General features: G+C 43.7%; 1 protein-coding gene across 1 annotated transcript in view; it reads right to left on the reverse strand.

Annotated features, from left to right (window-relative positions):
- The window catches only part of smtnl (smoothelin, like), a 28,662-nt gene extending 5,081 nt beyond the window's left edge, over positions 1-23,581 (reverse strand). Inside the window, exons 1-8 of the mRNA XM_080054084.1 lie at positions 23,438-23,581; positions 21,731-22,729; positions 2,503-2,584; positions 1,605-1,868; positions 1,013-1,069; positions 858-918; positions 349-495; positions 116-239 (exon numbers count right to left, since the gene is read on the reverse strand). Coding sequence (XP_079910210.1) covers positions 116-239; positions 349-495; positions 858-918; positions 1,013-1,069; positions 1,605-1,868; positions 2,503-2,584; positions 21,731-22,453 — 1,458 coding nt within the window. The 5' untranslated portion in view covers positions 22,454-22,729; positions 23,438-23,581. The remainder of the gene's footprint in view (positions 1-115; positions 240-348; positions 496-857; positions 919-1,012; positions 1,070-1,604; positions 1,869-2,502; positions 2,585-21,730; positions 22,730-23,437) is intronic.
- Positions 23,582-23,944: the final 363 nt, after the last annotated feature.

Here is a 23,944-nt window from a genome sequence, read left to right on the forward strand (position 1 = left end):
TCTACCACATGGTAAAAATATATATGGCTCTTAAAAGGCTGAACCTATAGATTATACAGTGTATAACCTTAAACATGTGGGCGACGCAATTGCAACTCTGTCATTGGTGTTTTACCTGGTAGCCAATGGTCTTGGACCGGCACCACTCAAGAAGGATCTGTTTGATGCTGCTGGCGCTGGAAACCCCAAAGCTCTGGGAGCGCTTCAGTTTGGGTTTGGAGTCCACTGGTTTGGGGCGACTGTACAGGAGCAGAGGTAGGACAATATTTATATATATATATACTTTAGAAAAACCTGTACCTACCATAATTCCCATGTGACTTGAATGCATCGCTCCATTGTGTTTACCTGTTAGTGGATTCAGAGTCCAGTCTTTCGAATATGGATCGACGAGTCTGAGCGCCAATGTTACGCGGCAGAGTCTGTGACCTGACCAGCTCCCTCCTCCTCTCTCCTACCGGCCCAGAGGATCTGTCACTGCTGAGGTCCCCATCTCTGCAGGACGGGGTGCACACAAGGGGTCAGACCAAGACAAACTAGTTAGTTAGTAAGTCAATTTTAGTTCTTTGTACACAGGGAATTTGTCTTTTTTGCATATCCCCTCTGAAGTTTCCAACTTCAGAGGGGGTCACAACACAGGGTCAGCCATAGTATAGCGCCCCTGGAGCAGTTTTCGGGTTAAGTGCCTTGCTCAAGGACACAATGGTAGAGATGGTGGACACCCTCCTGTCCGAGGATCAAACCAGCGACCTCATGGTTACTAGTGGTCCCCTCTTTCCTCTAGGCCATCCTACCACCCTAATAGCTTATGTGAGCCATCCTAGCATATTTCCTTCAAAGATACACCATTCACTCACCTGTCATGCTGCAGTCGTCCTGAGTAGGTAACAGACTTGGAAGGGGCTGAATTAGCTTTATCTGAAAAAGACAAACGGTCATAGTCAATGATATCTGTAACGTTGTTGTTGTTGTCTAAAATAGGAACACATGTGTGTCTGGAAACATGGCTGACCTTGGAGGCGGGGAGATCCCAGAGATCTGATAGGTGTAGGGGTCCAGGTAGAGGATACTGACAGCAACAAAGAAACGATTGGAAATTGTAAGTTAAGAGTGTAAGATTTTGCAAAACCAAACAATTAAATTGAAAATACAGGGAATTCTGAAAGGTGGAGTCAGCGGTTCTGGAGAACGCTTGTTGTCAAACACTTTTTGGTCAAAATCAGTCAATATCTCCTAACGATCCTCTACCTGTCCTTACTGTGTGTGTGCTAAGAAAAAAAGAAAGCTGGTGTTAATACACAACCTAGGCTCTGTAAACTGGTATGTAAACAAAGCCCCCCCCCCTGTAGCTAGCAACATCCACATAAACAGAGCCTAGGCCGTGTATTAACACTGGATTTTATTTCAGCATACAAACAGTATACGGACAGGTACGAGGATCGTGAGGAGATATTCACTGATTCTGACAAAATGTGTTTTGACCACAAGCATGCTCCAGAATAGCGGGCTCCACCTTTAAGTGTTTTCTGAGATTGTGCATTAGAGAAGAAAAAAACAAATGACTACAATTGAATGTGTAAAAGGACACAGGAAGCATCAGCCACCTGCTTGAACTGGAGACTCCTCTATTGGTTGGATCTGTTTGTTGCCAGCAGCCGATTGGCCGGTGGGTGAGTCGTCTGAGACCGGAGAGGAGCGAGAACCAACGGGGCTGCTGGGAGAGTCAGGGCCCTTCATTTCTGCCGTCTTGGTGGTGGCGGTGATGGGGAGGTGGGGCGTGGCCTGTCTCCGCATGGCCACGGGGGCTGTGTGCTCGTGTGGGAAGACATTGGGCGGGGAGATCTTTCCGTGTACCAACTCTGAATGTTCTGGTTGGATTAAAAAAAAAGATGTAAATTGATCACATTGTCTAATACTCTTAAAGCTGCACTAACATCATTCATCAGGTGCCTAGAAACACAGTTTAAAGAGAATGCTATTGCTCCTGAATCTAACAGAATCTACGGTGGCCTTCAAGGACAAGACGGTAATTACTAAAGATGGCGTCACGCACCAATGCCTCAAGAGAGATTTTTAAAAAGAATGGTCAACATGCATGGAGCAGAAGTTCAGGTATTCTAACTTTTCTTCCCTGGTATAGGTTAATGTCCACATGTGTCGTATCTCAGCTTTCCCACAATGCAACTCAGTAATGACCTTTCTGCATGATAACATCCAAGTTATCCTAATCCGTAGCCCCAGATAACTTCAACTAAACATGATCCCTGATGACGTCATCCGGAGTTATATACTCAGACTCAACAAAGCTCCGGATCTAGAGAGGGGACATTACACAACAGTTTTCCCAGGCCAGGAGTATTAGCTCTCTCTCCCTGACTGTTCTTCATGTGTAAAATCATTGGAATCTCCCTTTAAGCCCTATTATTTTCCTTTTCTCCTGGGCTACTGTGACCACAAACCACGTTGACCCAGGTTGTACAAACAGTTGGTCTGTGGTTATACCTGTGGTAGCAGCGTGTCCGTTCTCCAGTCCTGAATGTGTTGGGGTGGGGTCCACCTCTATTGGCTCCTCTCGCTCAATACTCTGAAAACAAACAGAATGGTCAATCAACACACTGGTGGCACCCTTCACTGCCTTTACAGGAGCATGAGGTCATGGTTGACCTTCGTTCGGTTGGGTTTCTTACTCCCACAAGAAGAGTAAGAGTATAAGCTGGAAAATTAGTTTTGAAAGCCAGCAATTGAAGCAACGGGGGAATTATTATTTTAAGACCCTTGCTGAGTTTCCCCAAGGTTTATTATTAGTAATTTGTCAAATAACTAGGAGCTGGAATGAGCTAGAAATATGAAATCCACCCAATAGCTGGAAATGGTTTGCAAAAGCTTCCCAATATATATATGAGCCCCTCTTGCCACATGGTGGCGCTGTAATTAACAGAAGAAAAAACAAGTCCTATTTACTTCAATGTTTCCACCTAGGACCAGCAGATAGTCCTCTACAAAAAAAGCCTCTTTGACCATAAAGGACCAATGTGAAGGTACTAACAAGCAGAAACTGGAAAACAGGAAGTTGACTTCTTTGTCCAATTTGACTGGAGCAACACCATATTGGGGATACACCTTCACGGGATGAAGCTATACACATGTCTATTATAAATCATCAATGGTGTTCAAAAACATGTTCTGCTGTGAATGGAAATATCTGCACAAAGGGCGGGGCTTATAATAATGTACAGTATATCACTGTGCAATCGATCATTAGTATTCATTGATTGCCCATTATACTTGGTAATCTTGTCGGCATTCTGTTTGGAGCATTTCATAAAGCAATGTGTTGTGTTTGGATCAGATACAAAGAGCCAGGGCAGCATCATGTTCCTCTGGTTTGATCTAAACAAAGAACTCCAGATGTCCTGGGCTCATTGAGTCATGGTAAGACCATTTCCTTCTCTTCAGGTTCTGGACCTGTCTCCAACAAACATGTGGACATTTTTGACACGACTACAGACGCAAAAATAAACTAAACGAACCAACAAAATCCAGCGAGGCACGACTCGACGCACTTCAAAGTCTGTCGGCGTGAGAGGCACTGGGGTGTTCTGATCTGTGTTGTCTGCCCCCACCACCCCCTCCCACACACACACACACACACTCAAGCACTCACACACGCACACACATACACACACACACACACACACACACACACACACACACACACACACACACACACACACACACACACACACACTGTCCCTTCTCTATGATAAGATTGTGAGAAGTCTTTGTTTTAAATCAGGCATGGCTGTCACCGACACCGCTCAGTGGTGGCGGAGCTGCCAAAACCTATCCCTGCGATCTCACAGTTTGACAGCTACAATGATTCAGATCAAGTTCTAATGTCAAACATCATCAGTATCTTCAGTTTGGCAATTCAACGCAAGATGTGACCACGTTTATTTCCTGCCTCTGTGATCAGCGAAAGGCCCTGCAAGCGGACCCCATTCCTCCACACTCTCTCTCCAAACACATTGGGCCACATGGGAACCAGCTAATCGCCCTCCCCGAAGCAGATAACTTGTATCTTCAACTCTTAACCGTGCGGTGATGCTGACCCACATTAAGGTTGTGGGTCAAGCTGTCACTTTCCATGTGGCCCTGTCAAACAGATAGACGGAGCTAGTGTGTGTTGATAGTCGGCACCTTTTCTTTTTGAAGAGAACAACACTGTTCAGGTCAATTAGTGCAGAGCTAAAAGAAGCTAGCTGTGCACGTTTTCTTCTCAAGGTCAGCATCAAACCACATGTCACATTGTATTGGTGTTGGTCTTTATATGGTGTAATGGACCCTCAGAAAACCTCAGCTCTTTGTCAACAACACATTTCAGAACAGCTGCTTGTCTTTTTAACACTTGGCTGTCACAGTGGAATTAAATAGACAGTGTTTGACGGAGAATGTTATTCCGCCACATCTATTTCCTGTGTTGAGATAACGTCAGTTGAGATAACGTCAGTTTACGTCAGTTATCTCAACAAGCAGCATCTTGAGGGCTCATTTCTGCTGTCAGGAACCGCTAACTATCTTATTTGCAATGAAAGTGAGTTATTGAGGGCTTCTCTTCAAACAAATGCGTTGTTGCCACAAGTTCTCAAGCCATTTTAATACCATTCAGTCGACTTGATGTCAGTACGGTAGGCTTATACAAAAGGGGGAGGGAAGGGGGGGGGGGCTTAAACTGCAACACCTCCTCACCAATGATAATAACTAAAACGTATTTCCAGCGTGCAGCAGATGCTATAGCAACAATAAGGTACGGGAAACAAAATGTTGAATTTATAAACGGATCTAGACGTGTTGCTCTCACTAAACATCTTTCAACAGCCTGGTTTAAATGATTGTTTGGCCACTTTGGGGCATGTTGAATCCACAACGTTGGCATATTTCCACCTTGTTAAGTGGATATGGCTAACATGTAAGAAAACACCTGGTTATAGCAAATCAACGCTTTGTTTTAATGAAGAACAGAACTCAATATACTGCCAATCCAAAGATAAATTGTTATAACAAGGCGGGAACCTGACACTACTGTTTCCCCTCCAGTTTCAGACACACATATATGAAGATCTATAGGCCATGCTACTAAGATAGCACACTGTGCTCTATAGAGTAGAGAGGCTGGGAGTGTGTAAATGTGTGTGTGCGTATCTTTGGCTGAGCTCACCATAAAGGAATGCTGGTAGTGTATGTGTGTGTGTGTTAAAAAAAAGGCAAGAGAGCGATTGTGTGTGTGTGTGTGTGTGTGTGTGTGTGTGTATGTGTGTGTCTGTGTATGTGTGTGTGTGTTAGTCTACTGGGGAGGGGGGAAACACACCTGGAAGGGAACGAGGGAAAAAGTGAGTGTCCCTTCTGGAGAAAAAATCATCACGTAACGTAAAGACGAGGTAGGCAGTTGGCGTTTGCGTACTGTTTTGCGTGATGGGAATTGATGCATAGGGCCGGGGTATAGTGAGGTGGAAACAGCTGGTTATCCAGGCAGGAGGGGGGGGCGGGGGGGGGGAGACAAATTGCAGAATGTCTGGCTTTGGGGAGGGGAGCTTTCCCTGGGCTTAAGTACTCAGATCATCAGACGTCCACTGTGGGTCAGAGGGGGGAAACATGATAGCGTCGCTCGCTGCCGAGGTTCCTGTAAACTCTCTGGTATCTCCAGCTCTTTTTTTTTTTGGTTACTGGCAATACACACCGCTGCTCCAAACACTTAACATAGTACAGACCAGGGGGGACCTCAGGACATGCTGCCCTTATTAAAATAAGTCTCCATTTGTTGTTCACAAAACGATTCTGCTCTGGCATCTGTGCTAAACCCTAGATCTTTCAACATCTTGGAACCTCTGTAAAAACACTGGACTCTTAATACGTGTGTAAAGATTTGAACTCTTTTATCCAACATCTAGATTTACGTTTTTCTTAAGAGATACAAATGTACGCATTATTAGTAAGATAGTGTCACATTTGCACATATGTTCAAACAAACATTTCTTTAAAAGGAATGGTTATACAAAGAATAACTGTTTTAATATCAGTTATCAACTGGCGGAGTTTAATGATATCTATAAGTCCATAACCAAATATTGTCTTTTCTTTTCCACCACTTTATCGTTCCACTTTCTTACTGTTTTTATATGTGCAACATTATCTGATTTAAAGGCCATTTCATTTTATTTCAGGAGAGAAATAAAAAAAACTCTACACAGGAACGAATGATGAAGACCATCAGCAGACCTTGGTGTTATATCACAGCTAGGAAGCTGTCAAGTGCAATGTTCTAGCAGAGGGTCAATATCGCCGCAAGCAGCTGCTACACAGCAAATATTTATACATTGTGTGGGGTGGCTGTATATAGGTCTGCACCCGCATTGAAAACCTGTGTAAACATACGGCCGACTCAATGTCCATAGTAACTGCTATCTCCTGCACTGTTGGAAAAGCAAGTCCTTATATGACTGAAAATGGTTTTTAAAAACCAGTGTCCATAAAGACAATTGCGGTCAGACAACTGTGACGGAGTTGACCAAGTTACACCATTAGTCTCTGCAGCCTTAGCAGTAGCATAGCTGAGATTAAAACTTAGAGTAAACCTGTAAAATGAGAGATACGTAATGTTCTTGGAGTGAAAACTGGTTTGTCGGTTCACCTCTTTAGTCCGGAGACAAATATCAGATTAATTGCAGAGAGAGAGAGAGAGAGAGAGAGAGAGAGAGAGAGAGAGAGAGAGAGAGAGAGAGAGAGAGAGAGAGAGAGAGAGAGAGAGAGAGAAATTGGCTTTGCGTGGATTGATAATGGTTTGGCCATTACCAGCATCTATTTCCAATGAAACACTAGAAAGGCCTCCTTAAAAGTACTCATGCCAAGAGTCAAAGTCTGCATGAAACCCTGTATCTATGGAAAAAAAGGACTCAAATTTAAAGCCATAATCACCAAAAACCATTAGATGGTGGCAGCTTCACAAACCCATATCAGTCAGTGCTACACCAACCACAAGTCACGTATGGCTTTAATTGCAGACACGTGTGTATTTAAGTGTTTGCTGCATACTGATAAGCGGGAACCTTCTTGTCAAGATGACACTTAAATATACCAGGCTAAGCTATGAACCTTTGATAGACATATTGGGCGTGTGTTTACCATTAGCTTCATCCTTATGTGTTTCTGACTTCTAAAAATGACTGCACTACACGGAAGAGGAACAACCCATGACTGTTTATACATGCACTTATCAAGTTCTGCTTAATACACGTTGGTTTTATCCATGAATCTGGAAAAACTGTAAATGTAGGAAAAGTTAAAATGAGGGAGTTATGATATATATTTAATTTGAATTTTTATTTATTTATTTATTTATTTGATTAAAAAATGTAAAACAAAAGTTTGTTTATGTATATGAGTTTATGTGTAGGGGAAGGTGGGGTGATTTGTGCATTTTGGAAGTTGCAAAACCCATTGTTTCTAGAAAACCGTGGAAGAAATTGGAAATGTGACCACATATTTAAGAAGAGCCATCCATTTGACTCATCCTGTAAAGAAGGGAGACACAAGGAATAAGATATAAGCACATTTAAGCTCAAAAAACTGTGTTTTGCCTTTCAAAGTAAAATTTCCATGATCAAGGTTTTTTGATTATTGTGTCTGAACAATTATAGACACGTTTGAAAACATTTGACACATGTTTTAGTGCTTTGGTATGCTACACTTTGAGTCTATATAATTAGCACAATGTCAACCCTAAATTGCTGCATCATGCCTATTATCCAAAATTCTGGGGATGGGGTGATTTGTGCGCAAGGGCCTGGGTGAGTTATAAGTAAGTAAGTAAGTAAAATGTATTTATAAAAGCACATTTATGACAGTTTGCACTGTCCAAAGTGCTGTACATAGTGCATTCAGTAGGTAAACAATGAAGGTAAAATAACAATAACCAAAATAAAAGACGTAAAGCCCATACATCCACATAAACACAGATAGTAGTGCAGAGGTAAGTAAGTAGTGCAGAGGTTAATGGGGAGGAAACACCAGGGTGTACATATGGGTTTTGAGCCTTGATTTAAAGGCAGAAATGTAGGGGGAATCACATTTGTCAGGTGGCAGTTGGTTCCACAAGCACGGAGCAACTAGTGCAAAGTACATTTCTGAGAGTTGTGCCAGTGGCATGGCTGTATACGCTGGTCACCAAAAGAAAGTGATTGTCTACAGTAGCTCAGAAGAGAGTGACATCTCAATTCCACTTAACGACACCACTGATGAGAGTTCAGATGGCCAGAAAGATGATGATGGTGACTTTGTCATTGTGACACAATGACGCACAAATCACCCCACTACGTGGGGTGATTTGTGCGACAAGACAACTTTTTTTCCGAAAGCTATATTTCTTAAACAGTTTATTCCAGATCCAAAGTTTTTATTGCCAGGGATGCACAACATCCTGAAATATATGTACATATTTGAGTTGGAGACATAACTGTCAAGGCCTCACTTTAAAATCACTTTGAGTAAAAAGTTGCACAAATCACCCCACCTTCCCCTATATACATTTTGTTGTCCAATTTGAATAAGCTAAATCTCTCTGTAACAGTGTCATGGCGTATAGTGACTGAGGTGTAAGCGCAACAATCCTGTTCTCCCCGAAAGTGCGTCATTAAATTTGGAGTGGGACGCAAGTAAAACAGAGTAATAAAATGTGGGGAAGCCCTCGGTGTGCATGAGAGCATAGACAGGTAGGAGGAGGAGGACGGGAGAAGACAAAGAGAAATATGACCAGCGAAAAAAGATAGAGATTGATCCCACTATATCTCTTCCATCCTTGCAGGGCTTTTCCCTGTCAACATTAGACACATGTTCCATCCCAACTCAGTCCCACACTCAGCTCAATTGTGCAAATAAAATGTTCTGGCAATATGACCATTGGCAAGAAATAACCCTTTAACTATAACAGGAAAAGATAAATCAACGCATATCCTAAACAGCTGCTTGTTAACTATCCATCTGGAGTAAGCTGGACGTACAAGCGATGGCACAATATATCTGCTCCATCCAAAACACACAAACACCTATTTTATCCCCAGATAACTTCTGGTTTACTGAACATGTGCCATGGATCCGCCAACTGCTATCTGTAATGTGTAGCATTGTTTTGTTATACGTTGTCAAGAGTTAGTTTAGAGCTATATGGTTGCCACAACACATGAAACAGCAACAGTACGTATATATTCCCTCAAAAAATCTATTTCAATTGTTGTACAGGTATGTGTCTGCATTCATGTTAGCCTGAGGGGACTTTTTCCATTCAAACTTAACTCAGTTGTAGTTTGGATACGCCAACCAGTATAGCAGACCATATAGTATGCCAATGCCACATAGGCTGTTGCTTTGTGAACGAGGTGGCCTGGGAAAGCTGTCTGTTCAAACTGGAGGAGGAATGAGGGCGCCCGGCCTGTGTTTAGTCAAGAGGATATTGTAGAGCTGTCAGAGACATCTTCATCACTGTAATAAAGACTTTGTAAGGGGCGGGGATGTTTGGATGGGCCCACTCGGCTGCAGCAGGGCAAGTATGCTGTATAGGGAAACATGCAGTATGCTCAGAAAGTGACACAATGTTGCATTGGCTCTGTACTCCGGCATGTTGCAATTTGAAATTTAGTCAATGACTATGAGGTTTAAGTGAGAACTCTTAGCTTTCATTTGAGGGTGTTAACAATTGCATCAGGTGCATGGTCTTACTGTAAAGGTGTATCCCTTTTCATGTAAAGTTATCCAATTTAAGGGAAATAGTTTGACATATTTAATGAGAAGATTGAGGGTACGTTATTTTAATTTATTACTCACTCATGGATAATCGATTGAGCTACACAACAGGAGATTAGCTTCCAAATAGCTGATTCAAGATGTTTATTTTAAGTATTGAGTAGTGTGACTTGACTTTTCTTAAACTTTGTACTTTTTTAATCTCTCTATTGCATATGTCTGCTGCCTCTTTAGCACCTCAACCCCTGTTTACACCCCCTCTCTCTCTCTCTCTCTCTCTCTCACTCTCTCTCTCTCTCTCTCTCTCTCTCTCTCTCTCTCTCTCTCTCTCTCTCTCTCTCTCTCTCTCTCTCTCTCTCTCTCTCTCTCTTTGTTAGGGTGAAACATTTGAGTGCCACCACAGGGTCTTTGGGTGGTGGAGGAATGGAATACCTGAACAATGGATGCACAGGCTGGCGACCTTCCAATGAGCGGCAGTGTGTGTGTGTGTGTGTGTGTGTGTGTGTGTGTGTGTGTGTGTGTGTGTGTGTGTGTGTTTGTGTGTGTGTGTGTGTGTGTGTGTGTGTGTGTGTGTGTGTGTGTGTGTGTGTGTGTGTGTGTGTGTGTGTGTGTGTGTGTGTGTGTTTAGTTACTAACATGAGTGAGGATTACATGGAAGGCTCTCGCTATGCTACACATTATGACACCGACAACGACAGAAATTGGGCAAAAACACAGCAGCAGTGTGAGAGCAAAGGTATAAAGCGCAAACGGGCTGGCTCTTGTGTACACACAGACGCTACTGTAAAGGTATCTGAGTTCTCCTGAGCAATCTGAGGAAGCAGTTAGCGACAGAGTGACTCCTGCTCTGTCATTTCTTCCCATGAGAAAAAAAGACACAGTCTAAAAAAACCACCTGTTCTTCAAAATATATCCACGCAGCCTGCAATTTCTCCCAGCTCCAAGAAATCCCAGGGAGTAGTATGCACTGTGCACTTTGGGTCCAGGAGTGGAAAATACATAGGCGAGGTGTTTGAACCGAGAGCATATAAAACTAATTATAATGATAGTTGCAGGTGTGAAGAAGCCGCTGCACAGGGGAGGAGAAGCTTTTCTTCATAAACACAGTGAATGAAAGAAGACATGATTTCACATGCGCTCTCCAGCAAACCGCATACTTAACTCAAGGGTAGCCTACGTGTGTGCTTTTTGATGCTTGTTTTGAGGTTTGTGTACCAATCTGTTGCTATTGTAAGATGAACTGATCGGAAGTCTACCGTACAGTATATGTCAGATAACTTCTGTGTGTGTGTGTGTGTGTGTGTGTGTGTGTGTGTGTGTGTGTGTGTGTGTTTTTGTGTGTGTGTGTGTGTGTGTGTGTGTGTGTGTGTGTGTGTGTTTTTGTGTTTTTGTGTCTGTGTGTGTGTGTCTGTGTGTGTGTGTGTGTGTGTGTGTGTGTGTGTGTGTGTGTGTGTGTGTGTGTGTGTGTGTGTGTGTGTGGCCTCAGGAGAGTAACAGCATGTTTGTAGTCTATTGCAGGCCAATTATCTATGAGAAATATGAGCTGGATAATTTTTCTCTCTTGGACACAGGTGGTGTGTGTGTGTGTGTGTGTGTGTGTGTGTGTGTGTGTGTGTGTGTGTGTGTGTGTGCGTGCGTATGTGCGTGCGTGTGTGTGTGTGTGTGCGTATGTGCGTGCGTGCGTGTGTGTGTGTGTGTGTGTGTGGTAATCCGACAGACAATTATTCCAACAACATGCCTGACCTATACTGAACATGTCACTGGTGCTTATTCATTAATTCAAACATAACTATCATTGTTATATTCCACTTCTACCAACGTTCTAAAAAAGGCCTAGAATTCCTACTATACATCGTACCTTTAAATGGTCTCATTAAAAAAAAAGCCTACTTCGTATTGGTAGGAGGTGAAGTGATGAATTGTGGTGCTCAGGAGATGAGAAGCACGTTTTGCTAAATCCTTACACTGATAAAGTGCAGCAAATCGGCTATTATGTTTGTTCGGACTGAAATCAAAAACCTGTGACTGAGATCATCACCTCCAAGTTAAGTCACTATTATACACCATGTGCCATCACACTCAATACACATTTTGCCCAGGTCATGAAACAGGCTAGCATTTATCCCTTTTCATATCCAAACTAGGCTTTGAGCTAACACACCTTAACACTGCACGTGTAACAGAATACTGTGTTTCATAATGGGGAAATGGTTAACTTCAGTCTGTATAACTTCACATATTTCTTCACATACGTAATATACATATTTTTCAGATGCGTGTCATAGATATTTTCTCTGATAAGGCCGTTATTTGTTCTCCTCCAAACACATCCACATGCCATGTCCTACTTTTTGAATTTTGTCCATCTGTGTTTGATCTAGATATTAACCATTTGCTACATTGTTATCTTACATTCTTTCCTTACTGTATGCTGTTTTTCTGTGCTGCGGCGCCCCCCATTTCCCCCGTGGCAGGGCTCCTGATACCTTCAACCTGTTATGAAAACATCCACACTCATGTTGAATTTCAGCTTTGCAGTGATTGACAGGCAGATATACTGCACTAACCCTCGGTCACGTTCCTACTTCTCCTCAGCCTCCAAATGTCCAAAGTAGCAGTCATAATCGGGTCACTGTCCCGTGGTAAGGAGACTTAAAGGTGGGGTCAGCGATTCTGGAGAACGCTTGTTGTCAAAATCACTTTTTGTCTAAAATCAGTGAATATCTCCTCACGATCTGCTGCCTGTTCGCACTGTCTGTGCACAGAAAACAAATCCAGTGTTTGTACACAACCTCTGTAAACGGGTATGTAAACAAAGGGTATGTAAACACAACGGGACCCACCATAACTAGCAACATGCCCGTTTACAGAGCTTTGGCTGTGTATAAACACCAGATAATGTTTCAGCACACACACACATTACGGACAGGTGGATCGTGAGGGTATATTCACGGATTTTGACAACAATCGCTGACACCACCTTTAACGTCTGACTGACAAATCCTGAAACAATCCAGGAACCCCTGCCCTCTCGCCCTGATGACCCTACACGGTTGTCACCTAACCTCTAAAACCAATTTTTGCACAACATGCCTTCCAGATAAAACACTGGATCTGACTCATAGAAATAGTAGTTGGTAAGTATTCCCAGGGGGGATTGAGCTGACGTATAGCCAAAGAAGGCAACCTTGAAAGCTACTTCTGAAGTTGTCTTCCTCCAGTAAAGCTTACTGCTTCCAGAGGGGGCCAGCTGTCCCACCGGCCAGTCACTTATTAACCTGTTTCCACGGCGATGATGACGGGAACACGGCCTATTGTCTGGAAGTCATTAAAGAGAGCCAGGGGTAGCCAGGGAGTGGCCCGCATACCTCTGGTAAACCCCCAGCATGTGGACAGATACACACACACACACACACACACAGGCAAGCATGCACACGCACACACATACACACACACACACACACACACACACACACACACACACACACACGCAGGCAAGCATGCACACACACAAACACACACACACACACACACACACACACACACACACACACACACACACACACACACACACACACACTCTCTCTCTCTAAAGCTGTTTTCAGTTTTATTATTTTCATCCATATCAGTACAACTCTATTTCTCCTTCACACTAATGGCACATCTTTATCAGCACAAGTATTGCCGAACCAGCACTCAAAATACTTCTCTTTTGAATCATAACAGAAAGAAAATGATAACCTGACCTATTACTGTAAAGGTTTTTATACTCAATTTATCATTAAAAAGTCAGTTATTTTAGTAGGCATTGTAGTAAACACTGTATATGTGTGTGTGTGTTGGGTCATAAAAGCCTATGTCTGTTTTCTGTCTTGGTCATGGCTGTATTAATAACTACAAAGTATGTGTGTGTGTGTGTGTGTGTGTGTGTGTGTGTGTGTGTGTGTGTGTGTGTGTGTGTGTGTGTGTGTGTGTGTGTGTGTGTGTGTGTGTGTGTGTGTGTGTGTGTGTGTGTGTGTGTGTGTGTGTGTGTGCGTGTGTGTGGGTGGGTGAGGGGGGGTTGGTGCCTGGAATCCTGCCTTATGCAGCCTGGCCGGGGGGAGGGGTGGATGGGTGGGAAAGGGCCCAAAGAGGCAAGGAAAAAGGGGTAGGAGGATGGATGGATGGATGGATGGGGTAGAACCTGTGTGGGAGCAGAGATCAGGAGTTGTGCGTCACAGTATCAGAGGGCAGTCTCCACCTACAGCCGGTTGAATGTCAACTGTCTCTGTCATGGAGCTAAACAACAACACTCTTCACCAACACAAGCTCATTCATTAGCTGAGAGGCTGCAAGGTCATACACCATCCTAGTGTCGTATACTCATGCAGGTGTACAGTGCTGCAACCATAACCTGACACCATCCCTAGCTGGGTTTTCATCTTGCAGAAGTGAAAAAAAGAGGATACAGAAATGTGAATTAAGGCCAGGACACACCGGCCCGATAATCGCCGTCGGAGAGTCTGGAGGGGGCGGGGACACGAATCTGTTTGGTGTGTGCCGTGAAATCGGTCGTCGTAGATGTCGTCGGGCTTCTTTTAAAGCCCAAAAGTGAGGCGGGTAGCACAAACAGCTAACAGCAGCTAGCCATTGTTATAATGTGTTTGTTTGTTTCGTTCAGCGAGTACTCACATGCATCAACCCTTGTTGACTGCTCGACACCATGCTCGACACTCTCTGCTAAAAATGGTGCTCTTTATGGTCCATAAATATAAATACGTATTTCTATCTATGTTTATGGTCTAGACAGCTTTCCCATCATTTCTGGCTTCCGTATTTTTTTGGGCCGCAATACAGATTAGCGCCGCCTGCTGTTATGGAGACATTACGTCCCGCGCAAGCGCAGAGCGTACGGAAAGTCAGCAGTCGGCTCGGTGTGTTCTTGGCACTTTTTTGGCCGCGACGGAAAGACTGGAGCTGCCTGAATCGGCAGTCTCCATTTCCGGGTAGTCGGACCGGTGTGTCCTGACCTTTATGCTCATCGCCATCTTGTGAAATTTTTACTCCACCTCATTTCCTCTTGCCGAAAAAGGGCAATGATGTGACGCGGGGGGAGGGAGATACGCCCATCTAGCTGACGTTTAGAGTTGGAAAGACACTGCACTGTTCAGCATCAAGTCAGCTGCTTTAAAGGGAAAACCTGATTAGGAAATCAATAGTGCATCACGGAAAAATCACAACTAAACTAAAACACACGGAATGGAACGTGATCTATAATTTAAAAAAGCAGAAAAAAAACCGCCTTATTTTTTACTCTGAAAAGACAAAAGCATCTCTTAATATGGGCCTAAACAATTCCAGCATCACATTACACGCAGTGAGCACACAATTGTGGTTTCACATTTTCCATAACGTAATGCTAGGAAAGGAAGGCCAAAGGAATATAAAAGGTGTGCACCAGCAGCAAGTAATCACAGACTAATTCAGTCTGGACCAAGATCGTTACATTTCAGCGCCATGAAGTGCAATCTATCCATCAGACTACACTCAGACTGTGACTAAACGAAAACACTGCAGTGGTCTGCTGCATATACTGGGTGTGTGTGTGTTTGTGTGTGTGTATGTGTGTGTGTGTGTGTGTGTGTGTGTATGTGTGTGTGTGTGTGTGTGTGTGCGCGCAACGTTAGTGGGAGATAGAGCTAATGGGTGCACAGGGAGGGATGGAGGGTGTTGCTTGAGAGTTGACCAACACACACACACACACACACACACACACACACACACACACACACACACACACACACACACACACACACACACACACACACACACACACACACACACACACGTATCCCCATTCACGTTGCTGGAGGCTGCTGGTACCTCTGTAGGATCTAAATCAGACCATCAAATAGCAGCTTAAATGTTTTCATACTCAGACACATGGTTTGGCTGGCTGGTTGATTTGCTATAATTGCTTTAAAAAAAAGAAACAACGACTTAACATAGCCACCTCCAACCACTACTCCTGCACAGTTAGTACCCTACCGTTAACAGTATAAAAACCTCAAAATGGTGATCATTTATTGATTTTAAACCTTTTAAGTGTCAACCCCCGTGACAGCCTGCCCTTTGAACCCATAAACACATACAAAACTCTCCCAAACACAACTCTTCATATCGAGAAATCTCCTCTTACGCAACATGTGATGCAAGTGCTGTATTGAGGCATAAATCAAGCGCACCAAGTCTCTCTGTGCACAGAGGACCGTAGATAACCCTATGACCCCACTGTGATTAGACCCTCACTAATCTGATCAGTTCATCTACTAATGAACACACACACACACACACACACACACACACACACACACACACACACACACAGGAATGCTCCGTGTCTAATGATACGGAGACGGAGCATTCATGATAAAGATGAAGAGATGTTACACCAGGGTTTCTAAGTATGTTTGTATAAATGTTGTATTTGATCCAGATTTGATTAGATTCAAAGAGAGCCATCTTAAAGCTGTGTTCACCCGGCTTACACGTACTCCTCATGATGACTGACTGAACTGAACTCACAAGTTCAATTGGTGGACTGCCTCTTTAAGTTACGGTCTACGTAGTGGCTTTTCCTGGACCTTTCATTCTATGATTGTTACCATCTCGCCCCATATGCATACAGTATACTGTAATCAGACCACACTTACCGTAGGTCACGTGATGAGATAAGGACTTTTCATGTGCTTTTGTGGTCAAAGCCAAGAAGCAATTTTTCAAGATGGATGTCCAAACTTTTAATGAATGAAATATATCACATACAAGGTGGTACAAATGTGACAGGTGAGGTAAGGGTGTGGGTGAGAGATGGAGAAGAGAAAAGGAACGAGTGAAAGAATGAGTCAGAGACGGAAGAAGAGAATAGGGTCGGTACTCTGTGATCCTTCCACACTCAATGTACTCCCAACCAAGCACAAGTACCCACACAATGGCCCATTGAGGCGGCCGCTTTGCCAGAGGTAATTGGCAACGGCAGTGTGTGTTGTGTGTGTGTGTGTGTGTTGTGTGTGTGTGTCCGTGTGTGAGTCCAAAGTGTGGAGGGGAAACAGATGAGGAAGAGGAGACATTGTTGAGGTATTCGTCCTAATCCTAATCTTGACTAATTCATGTTCCCCAGAACCATTAAAGGATAGGAAAAGAGCCACACAGCTGCCTCTTTAAAAACTTAAAAGGCCTTTCAGATGGAACACACACACACACACACACACACACACACACACACACACACACACACACACAGAGAGCTGGGTTTCCATTCAAGTATTTTTATGCGAATTCCAATGCACCGAATGAGAAAAAGCTGGATCATCTGAGGGGGAAAAGTTTGACGTCAATATCTCAACATAGTGTGAGACATGAATGAAAGGCATTGACCTGTAACCTGTAAGATTGTGCAAATAGTTGGTTTCAACTCAGCTGATTAAAAAGTATTTTGTTTGACGAATCGCTTGAAGATCAATGCAAAAAAAAAAATATGGAAAGAAGAAAGTGTGTACCGGTATTCATGATTCATAGAGATATGTGCTGCAGGTGTGTTTTGGGGGCCTGTGTGTGTGTGTGTGTGTGTGTGTGTGTGTGTGTGTGTGTGTGTGTGTGTATGTGTGTGTGTGTGTGTGTGTGTGTGTGTGTGTGTGTGTGTATCCTCTTGTGACAGCTCAGCAGGTCACGGTGAAGGTGCATGTTAACAGCTGGACCGACACGCCTATACTCATCTCTCTGGCACATATAGCTGTGTGTGTGTGTGTGTGTGTGTGTGTGTGTGTGTGAAACTGTATGTGTATCTAGTCAATCTGTTTGAAATGCCAACTGAACTTTATGCAGCGTGTCTTCCTCCAGACAGGTGAGAGGTCACTATGATTCAAACAGCAGTGTGTGTGTGTGTGTGTGTGTGTGTGTGTGTGTGTGTGTGTGTGTGTGTGTGTGTGTGTGTCCAGATCTGACTGAAAGAAAAATGAGACTCCCATGAAGTTAATAACCATGATGGGAGCCGAGAAGCGGCTTTGCACAAAGTCAACCTTTGTACACTGCTCCATTATTTCTGCATCTCATGTTTGATGTGATCGGTGTGTGTGTATGTGTGTATGTGTGTGTGTGTTTGTGTGTGTGTGTGTGTGTGTGTGTGTGTGTGTGTGTGTGTGTGTGTGTGTGTGTGTGTGTGGGTCTGACAGCAGGGGGATCTCCCACAGCAGAGACACACAGAGACAAAGGTGGCCCTTGTGTTGTTCAGCTCTGACCACATGATTTCACAGAAGATAACATTCCTCTGTTTTGCATCCCCCGACATAGTTTGGTAATTACAGATACATGAGGAACAATCTATTTGCATAATGCATGTGCGTGCATGCGTTGAATGAACAGCCTCATGCACCAAATTTGAAAGCTTCTACCTCAATTTCATTGGACTCGTGCAATGATAATAAAGATTCTGATTCTGTTTTTTCAAATAGCTAGTCTGTTTTATGCAAAGCACTTTGAATTGCCTTTGGGTATAAAATGTGCTATATAAATACTTGCCTTGCCTTGCCTATTACATACTGTAACACTTAAGACACTCATATAGAGCTTATTGTCAGACTCAAAGCGCTTTACATTATTGTACATTGCACCCCATTCACCCATTCACACACACACACACACACACACACACACACACACACACACACACACACACACACACACACACACACACACACACACACACACACACACAGATAGCAGCAGCAATGTGACAGGCCAACCATGGGGCGGGCACAATTTGGGGTTCAGTGGAACACTTGGACATGTGCGAGGATGTGTTTGCTGTCCATCAAATACACACTATTATTCAAGCATGAAGGATGTGTGCAAGAATAGATGTGTGCGTGTGTGTGTGTGTGTGTGTGTGTGTGTGTGTGTGTGTGTGTGTGTGTGTGTGTGCGTGTGTGCGTGTGTGTGTGTGGGTGTAATGTGCTCCAGATTTGTGACAGCTGGGAGTTCACAGACAAGACTTTGTCAAGGAACAATCCTGCTCCAAATTATTATTATTTTTTAAAGGAGACCCTTAATACTGGCCTCATCAATGTCAAACTGTCCACAGCAGGATGGAGCACCCTGCAAGTGAATAACATCCTCTGTAGACTTCCTCCTGCCATTCAACTGACCAAACTGTGGCTTTGAAGGGCTGGTAAAGCAAAACAGATGACATGGGATTTCACGTCTTTGGTGTCACGTTACTTAAGGCCTAGTACATAGGTCGATGTCAGCTCAATGCAGATATATCAGTAGACTGACACTGTTATAGCTAACAAGAAATAGCAATGTAGAAATGAAACTACTCAAACGAATAGGTTTAATAAAAGTACAGTGTGTAGAATGTATTGGCGTGTTTCAGTTTTAAAGGGCCAGTATTCTCCATCAGAAGAGTTTGTCAGAAAGCCAGCTAGTTTCAGAGCTCCCCCCCATCAAAGACCTCCACATCTTCCTAACTATAAGCACTTTTAATATCTGACGTGGTTCGAAAACACATAGTAGAAACTGGTTCTGACTGAGCGTTAAATGATGTGTTCATTTTTCAAACTGAACCTGCTGCTGCTATCGTGCCAGTGTACACAAGGTGACATGCGCCCAATCTATATCAGCGTAAAAGAAAGCCTTGAGATGGAGGCACCTATTTATTGGATTACATGCTAATGTTATGAACATATCAAGCAGCCAAAGATTGGTTGAATTTGCCTGTAAGTTTCACTGGACAGAAACACACCATATACAGTGATCTCCATCAGCTATAGTAATGGCGCTGACAAAGGTCACACCAGCTGGTCTACACACATTCTTCTAAATATTTTAAACAGATGGGACATCATTTCCTTCCAGCTCTGAAAAGCCCATTAATTCATGATCAGGAGAAGGCCAAGAAAGCAGCAGACTCATCGTCAGCCAACTGAGTGATGCAGCACCCACAGGATGGATAGCAGTTAGTAGATCCTCTTTATAGCAGGACCAGCCAAGAGGAGCAGGCAATTCATGACAATCCAACCTGTAGCTATGAGTTACATGTCCAACTCCAGACTGGAAACTCCATGAGCTTCATCCCCAAGGTGACAGTAAAAAAAAAAGTATTTCTGACAATAACTCATAAACCGCTGAGTGTTGAAACACCAACGAAGCTGCATGTGTGTGTGTGTGTGAGCCAGACATGGCATGAAAAAAAAGAAAAAAGAAAGTGTTGTGTTTAGATAGCCAAATGAAGCTGTCCAGGAAGTGAGAAAACAGGCTTGTTTAGCAGGTAGTTTTCGCAAGACTATGGCGGTTGGAATGTTTTTTAAACCAGAGCCATGATGTCACTGATCAGGTGAAGCTGAAACGTAAAATTCCCCCAAAGTAGACCCAAGAGGTTTGTAAAGGACGACAGCGATGATGACTATAGCCAGAGAGCCTACATTTCATAATGCTGATGGTGACACATATTTGACTCAGGTCTGAAAACCACACACGACCACACTAACCTCGCCTCCCAGGAGCCTTGCTCCACTCATGTTACTGTATTTCATGAATCCTTAAAGCATCCTGAGTGGAGGCCTATTGTGCAACCGCAGCAGTGACACAGCCACTGCCTCTCATTATGACACATCCACACAGACGCCAGCACGCAACACGGCTTCAACCAAAATCACATTATTTTTCTTCACCACAGTCGCCCTTTTCCCATCGTAGACATTACATCGCACTTACTGGATTACACATATTCCTGCTATTATATATATTGAATTTCAATTTATGTTATAAAGGATGTGGCACTGAAAATATATGGCCAAAGCGTCTAGGTGCAACAGCCCAGGAGGAGATGTCAAGCAGTGATTTCCAACCAGCGGCACATATACTTTACCCAGGTGGTTCTTTTGCACTTTCCAGGGGACACATGAAAGTCTTTAGCTGAACTGATCTGAAAATAATGAATTTTTCTAATATTCATAAACCCAGTTCAGCTATTATATCTGAACATTACTAGTGATTGGGAGGCAGTGCGTAAAAAGTATTGAGCAAGCAGGGAGTCTAAAGGTAATGGATACATGATTGAAATAGATCGTTAATGGTTAGTGGTTGAAATACTAAAAATAATGAGTACACCCTTAAAGTAGATGGTTAAAATGAATGGTCCAAAAGGGTTTATTTAGTTCAACTTTTGATAAACTTTACAAGAACAGTTTATTTTAGCTCCCCCTTTGAACAAAAGGGGTAGTGTTTTTACCACGCCAGCGCTTCTGCTGTCCTAAACATCTTTGTTAGCAGATGCGTTTGTTAAGGAGTGAAAGAGAGACAGCAGGATGCATGGCAATGAGGTTGTTTATATGCGAGTATAAGATGGTTATATGACAATGGTGAAGCAAAGTAATCTTTGATATAGTACTGTTGGGGAAACACAGGCTTTTCCTGTACAATTTTTCGGGGATTCGGACTCCAGCAAAGTCATTATTAATAACTATATAAAATAGCGTTATTTAGGCTGACAGTCTTGTTTGCTGTTACAGATCATTTATGTTCATCAGAGTAAAAATAAGAATGTATCATAAACATTCCTTGTATTAAGTTTAAGTTATGGATAATGGTTTAAATGGTAAGGTTAAAGTCATGGATACATGTCTGAAACAGTTCAATAGATACAAAGTTGAAATAAATACGTAGTAAATAAATGCTTGAAATGCCTAGCTTCTGCAACTCCAAGCGGTAGTCGTATGAAACAAAACTGACCCAAACATTGACAAATTAATTGTATTTATATATTTTTGTTGTATTAATATCAACTTTTATATGATCGATCAAATCAAAATCAATGCAGATGAATTAAATTGGAACATCATTAGTGGTACCTGAGTCCGTTTGACAGGGACCCTTCTCTTGACAAACATGCAGTACTCACGTTAGTCTTGCTGGACACGGCAAAGGTGGCCCGGCTGGAGAAGCGTGCGGCCGAGGGGCTGCTGCTTGACACGGGGCACGTCACCACAGAGGAAACCCTGGAGCCCACAAGGGGAGGAGGACTGCTGGAGCTGGGGGAGATGGAGAAGGTGTTTGCGGTGGTGGGTGGTGGGGACGTGGGACTGGACTGACTGCTGCTGTAGGCCTGGGCTTGGCTCCCCACCAGGCTGCAGGGCTGCTGGATGTGGAGGTGTGCCTGGCTCTGAGTGTTAGTGTGAGCCTGACCCTTCCCATAGACCACCTCCTTGATCTCCTGATGGTTCTCCTGAATGTCACTGAGGTGGTTCTTGGGATGATTGTGACCGTTATTATTATTATGGTGGCCGTTGTTGTTGATCAGGGGGCTCCTGTCATAAGCCATCCCACTCAGGAGCTCCACTTGTCGGGTGAGAACTTCCAGCTGGCTGCGGAGCTGGCGGTTCTCCTGCTGGAGCTGGGCCACAGTGTGTCCCATAGGCCCGCTCAGGCTGGTGGTGGTCTCCTCCATGCGACGCTCCATGCCCAGCTTAAAGGCGCTGACGTCCACGTGGATCTCCCTGATGGCGTCCCTCAGGGTGTTCTCGAAGCGGGCCAGAGCTTCACACACCGTCTCCCCCTCCCCCGGAGAGGGCACACAGGGGTGACACGCCTCTCCCATCTCGGCCAGGGTCGGAGCAGCTTCCATAGGTACAGCTGTAGTGGTACACTCTGGTAAAACAGACCAGATAGCCTGAAGTTTGTCGCTTGGATCCTCAGGCCCACTGGAAGATGTGCAGCTTGTGTCAGTCGGTTTGCTGAGGCTTTGACTGTCAGACAAGGGGTTGTGAGGTGAGTATATAAAGGGGGAGGGGTCTAGTCTGCTGCCCCTATACTCCTGTAGATTCTCCCTGGGATGTCCCCGGGCTGCTTCTCCTTTTCAAGAAGCGTTGGCTTTTCAGGTACAAATGTCTCACTCTTTCTTCTGTTAAAAAGCACAAGAAGGGACAAGAAAGACTTGACATTTAGCTCATGGACAGTTGAGATACTCTCAAAAGAACCAACCGATCAAGGCAAACATGACGTCCTACACAATAATAGACTATAAAGGCTATAGTCAAGAGTATGCAGCAAGATTGCCGGCTTAACTTTGAATGATCTGCCCAGCCTGTACAAAGTCAGTATGTTGAAGAAAGCCCGCTCAGTCCTATCTGATGCTCCTCTGGCCGCAGATACAAACCCTTCCAAGACGCAGAACTACTAGACTCAAGAAGTCATCTGTCTCCAACTGCTATTGGCCTCTTGCATAGCTCTATGGAAGTGTTTACTTTGTTTGTATTTGGTGTTTTGTTGTCGTCCATTGTCTGTCATTTATTGTTGTATTTTTAATGAAAAAAATTGCTTCTGGGGGATAATACAGATATCTTAACCTTACTTAACTGAAATTTCCTTCAAAATAAGATCCAGGCTTGGATTTCGACCTCTTTCAGAATCTACAACAAATATCACTAACTTGATTGGAACAACTGCTCTGACAGGTTTCATGGCATAGCGAAAGTGAACAACATAATCTATTTTAAGGAGTTTTCAACAATGACAGAAAGAAGGAAAACACACTTCATTAAATGTCGTAACTGCAATAAAAAACATAGCAGTGAGGTAAGCGTTCACTCACAGCTGCAGCAAAACCTACCTCAGCTTTGCTCCGCCGGTCCGGCTCGGTAGAGGTTCCACTGCGCTGAACAGCTGTATGAGAGAGGGAGAGAGAGAGACAGAGAGAGAGGGAGAGAGAGTGTGTGTGTGTGAGAGTGTGTGAGCTCTGCTCTGCTCTGCCCTGCCGGCTCTCTGGTTTGTTTAAACTCTCAGGTTGATCACTTCTCTCCTATGGCCTGGAGAAAGGGAGGAGAAAGGGAGGGGTATAGGAGAAGGAGGGTAGAAACAACATGGAAAGAGTAGTAAATGTGAGGGGAGGGGAGGGATGGAGGCGGGGCCGGGTGGCCTTCTCTACCTCTGCTCTGTGTAAACTATTGGAAGGAGGATTGCTTCTCTCTCTCCTGCTTTTCTTACTATACCTCTCACTCTTCTTTCTATTGTAGTGTCTGTCCTGCTTGTCTTTCATCTATTGTTCTCACACTTTGATTTGGTCAGACGTACACACCTGAACACTCAGAATCAAAGAGGCTCCTGTGCGGTGTTACAT

Source organism: Ammodytes marinus (assembly GCF_949987685.1).
Source record: "Ammodytes marinus genome assembly, chromosome: 3".
Classification (NCBI taxonomy): Eukaryota; Metazoa; Chordata; class Actinopteri; order Uranoscopiformes; family Ammodytidae; genus Ammodytes; species Ammodytes marinus.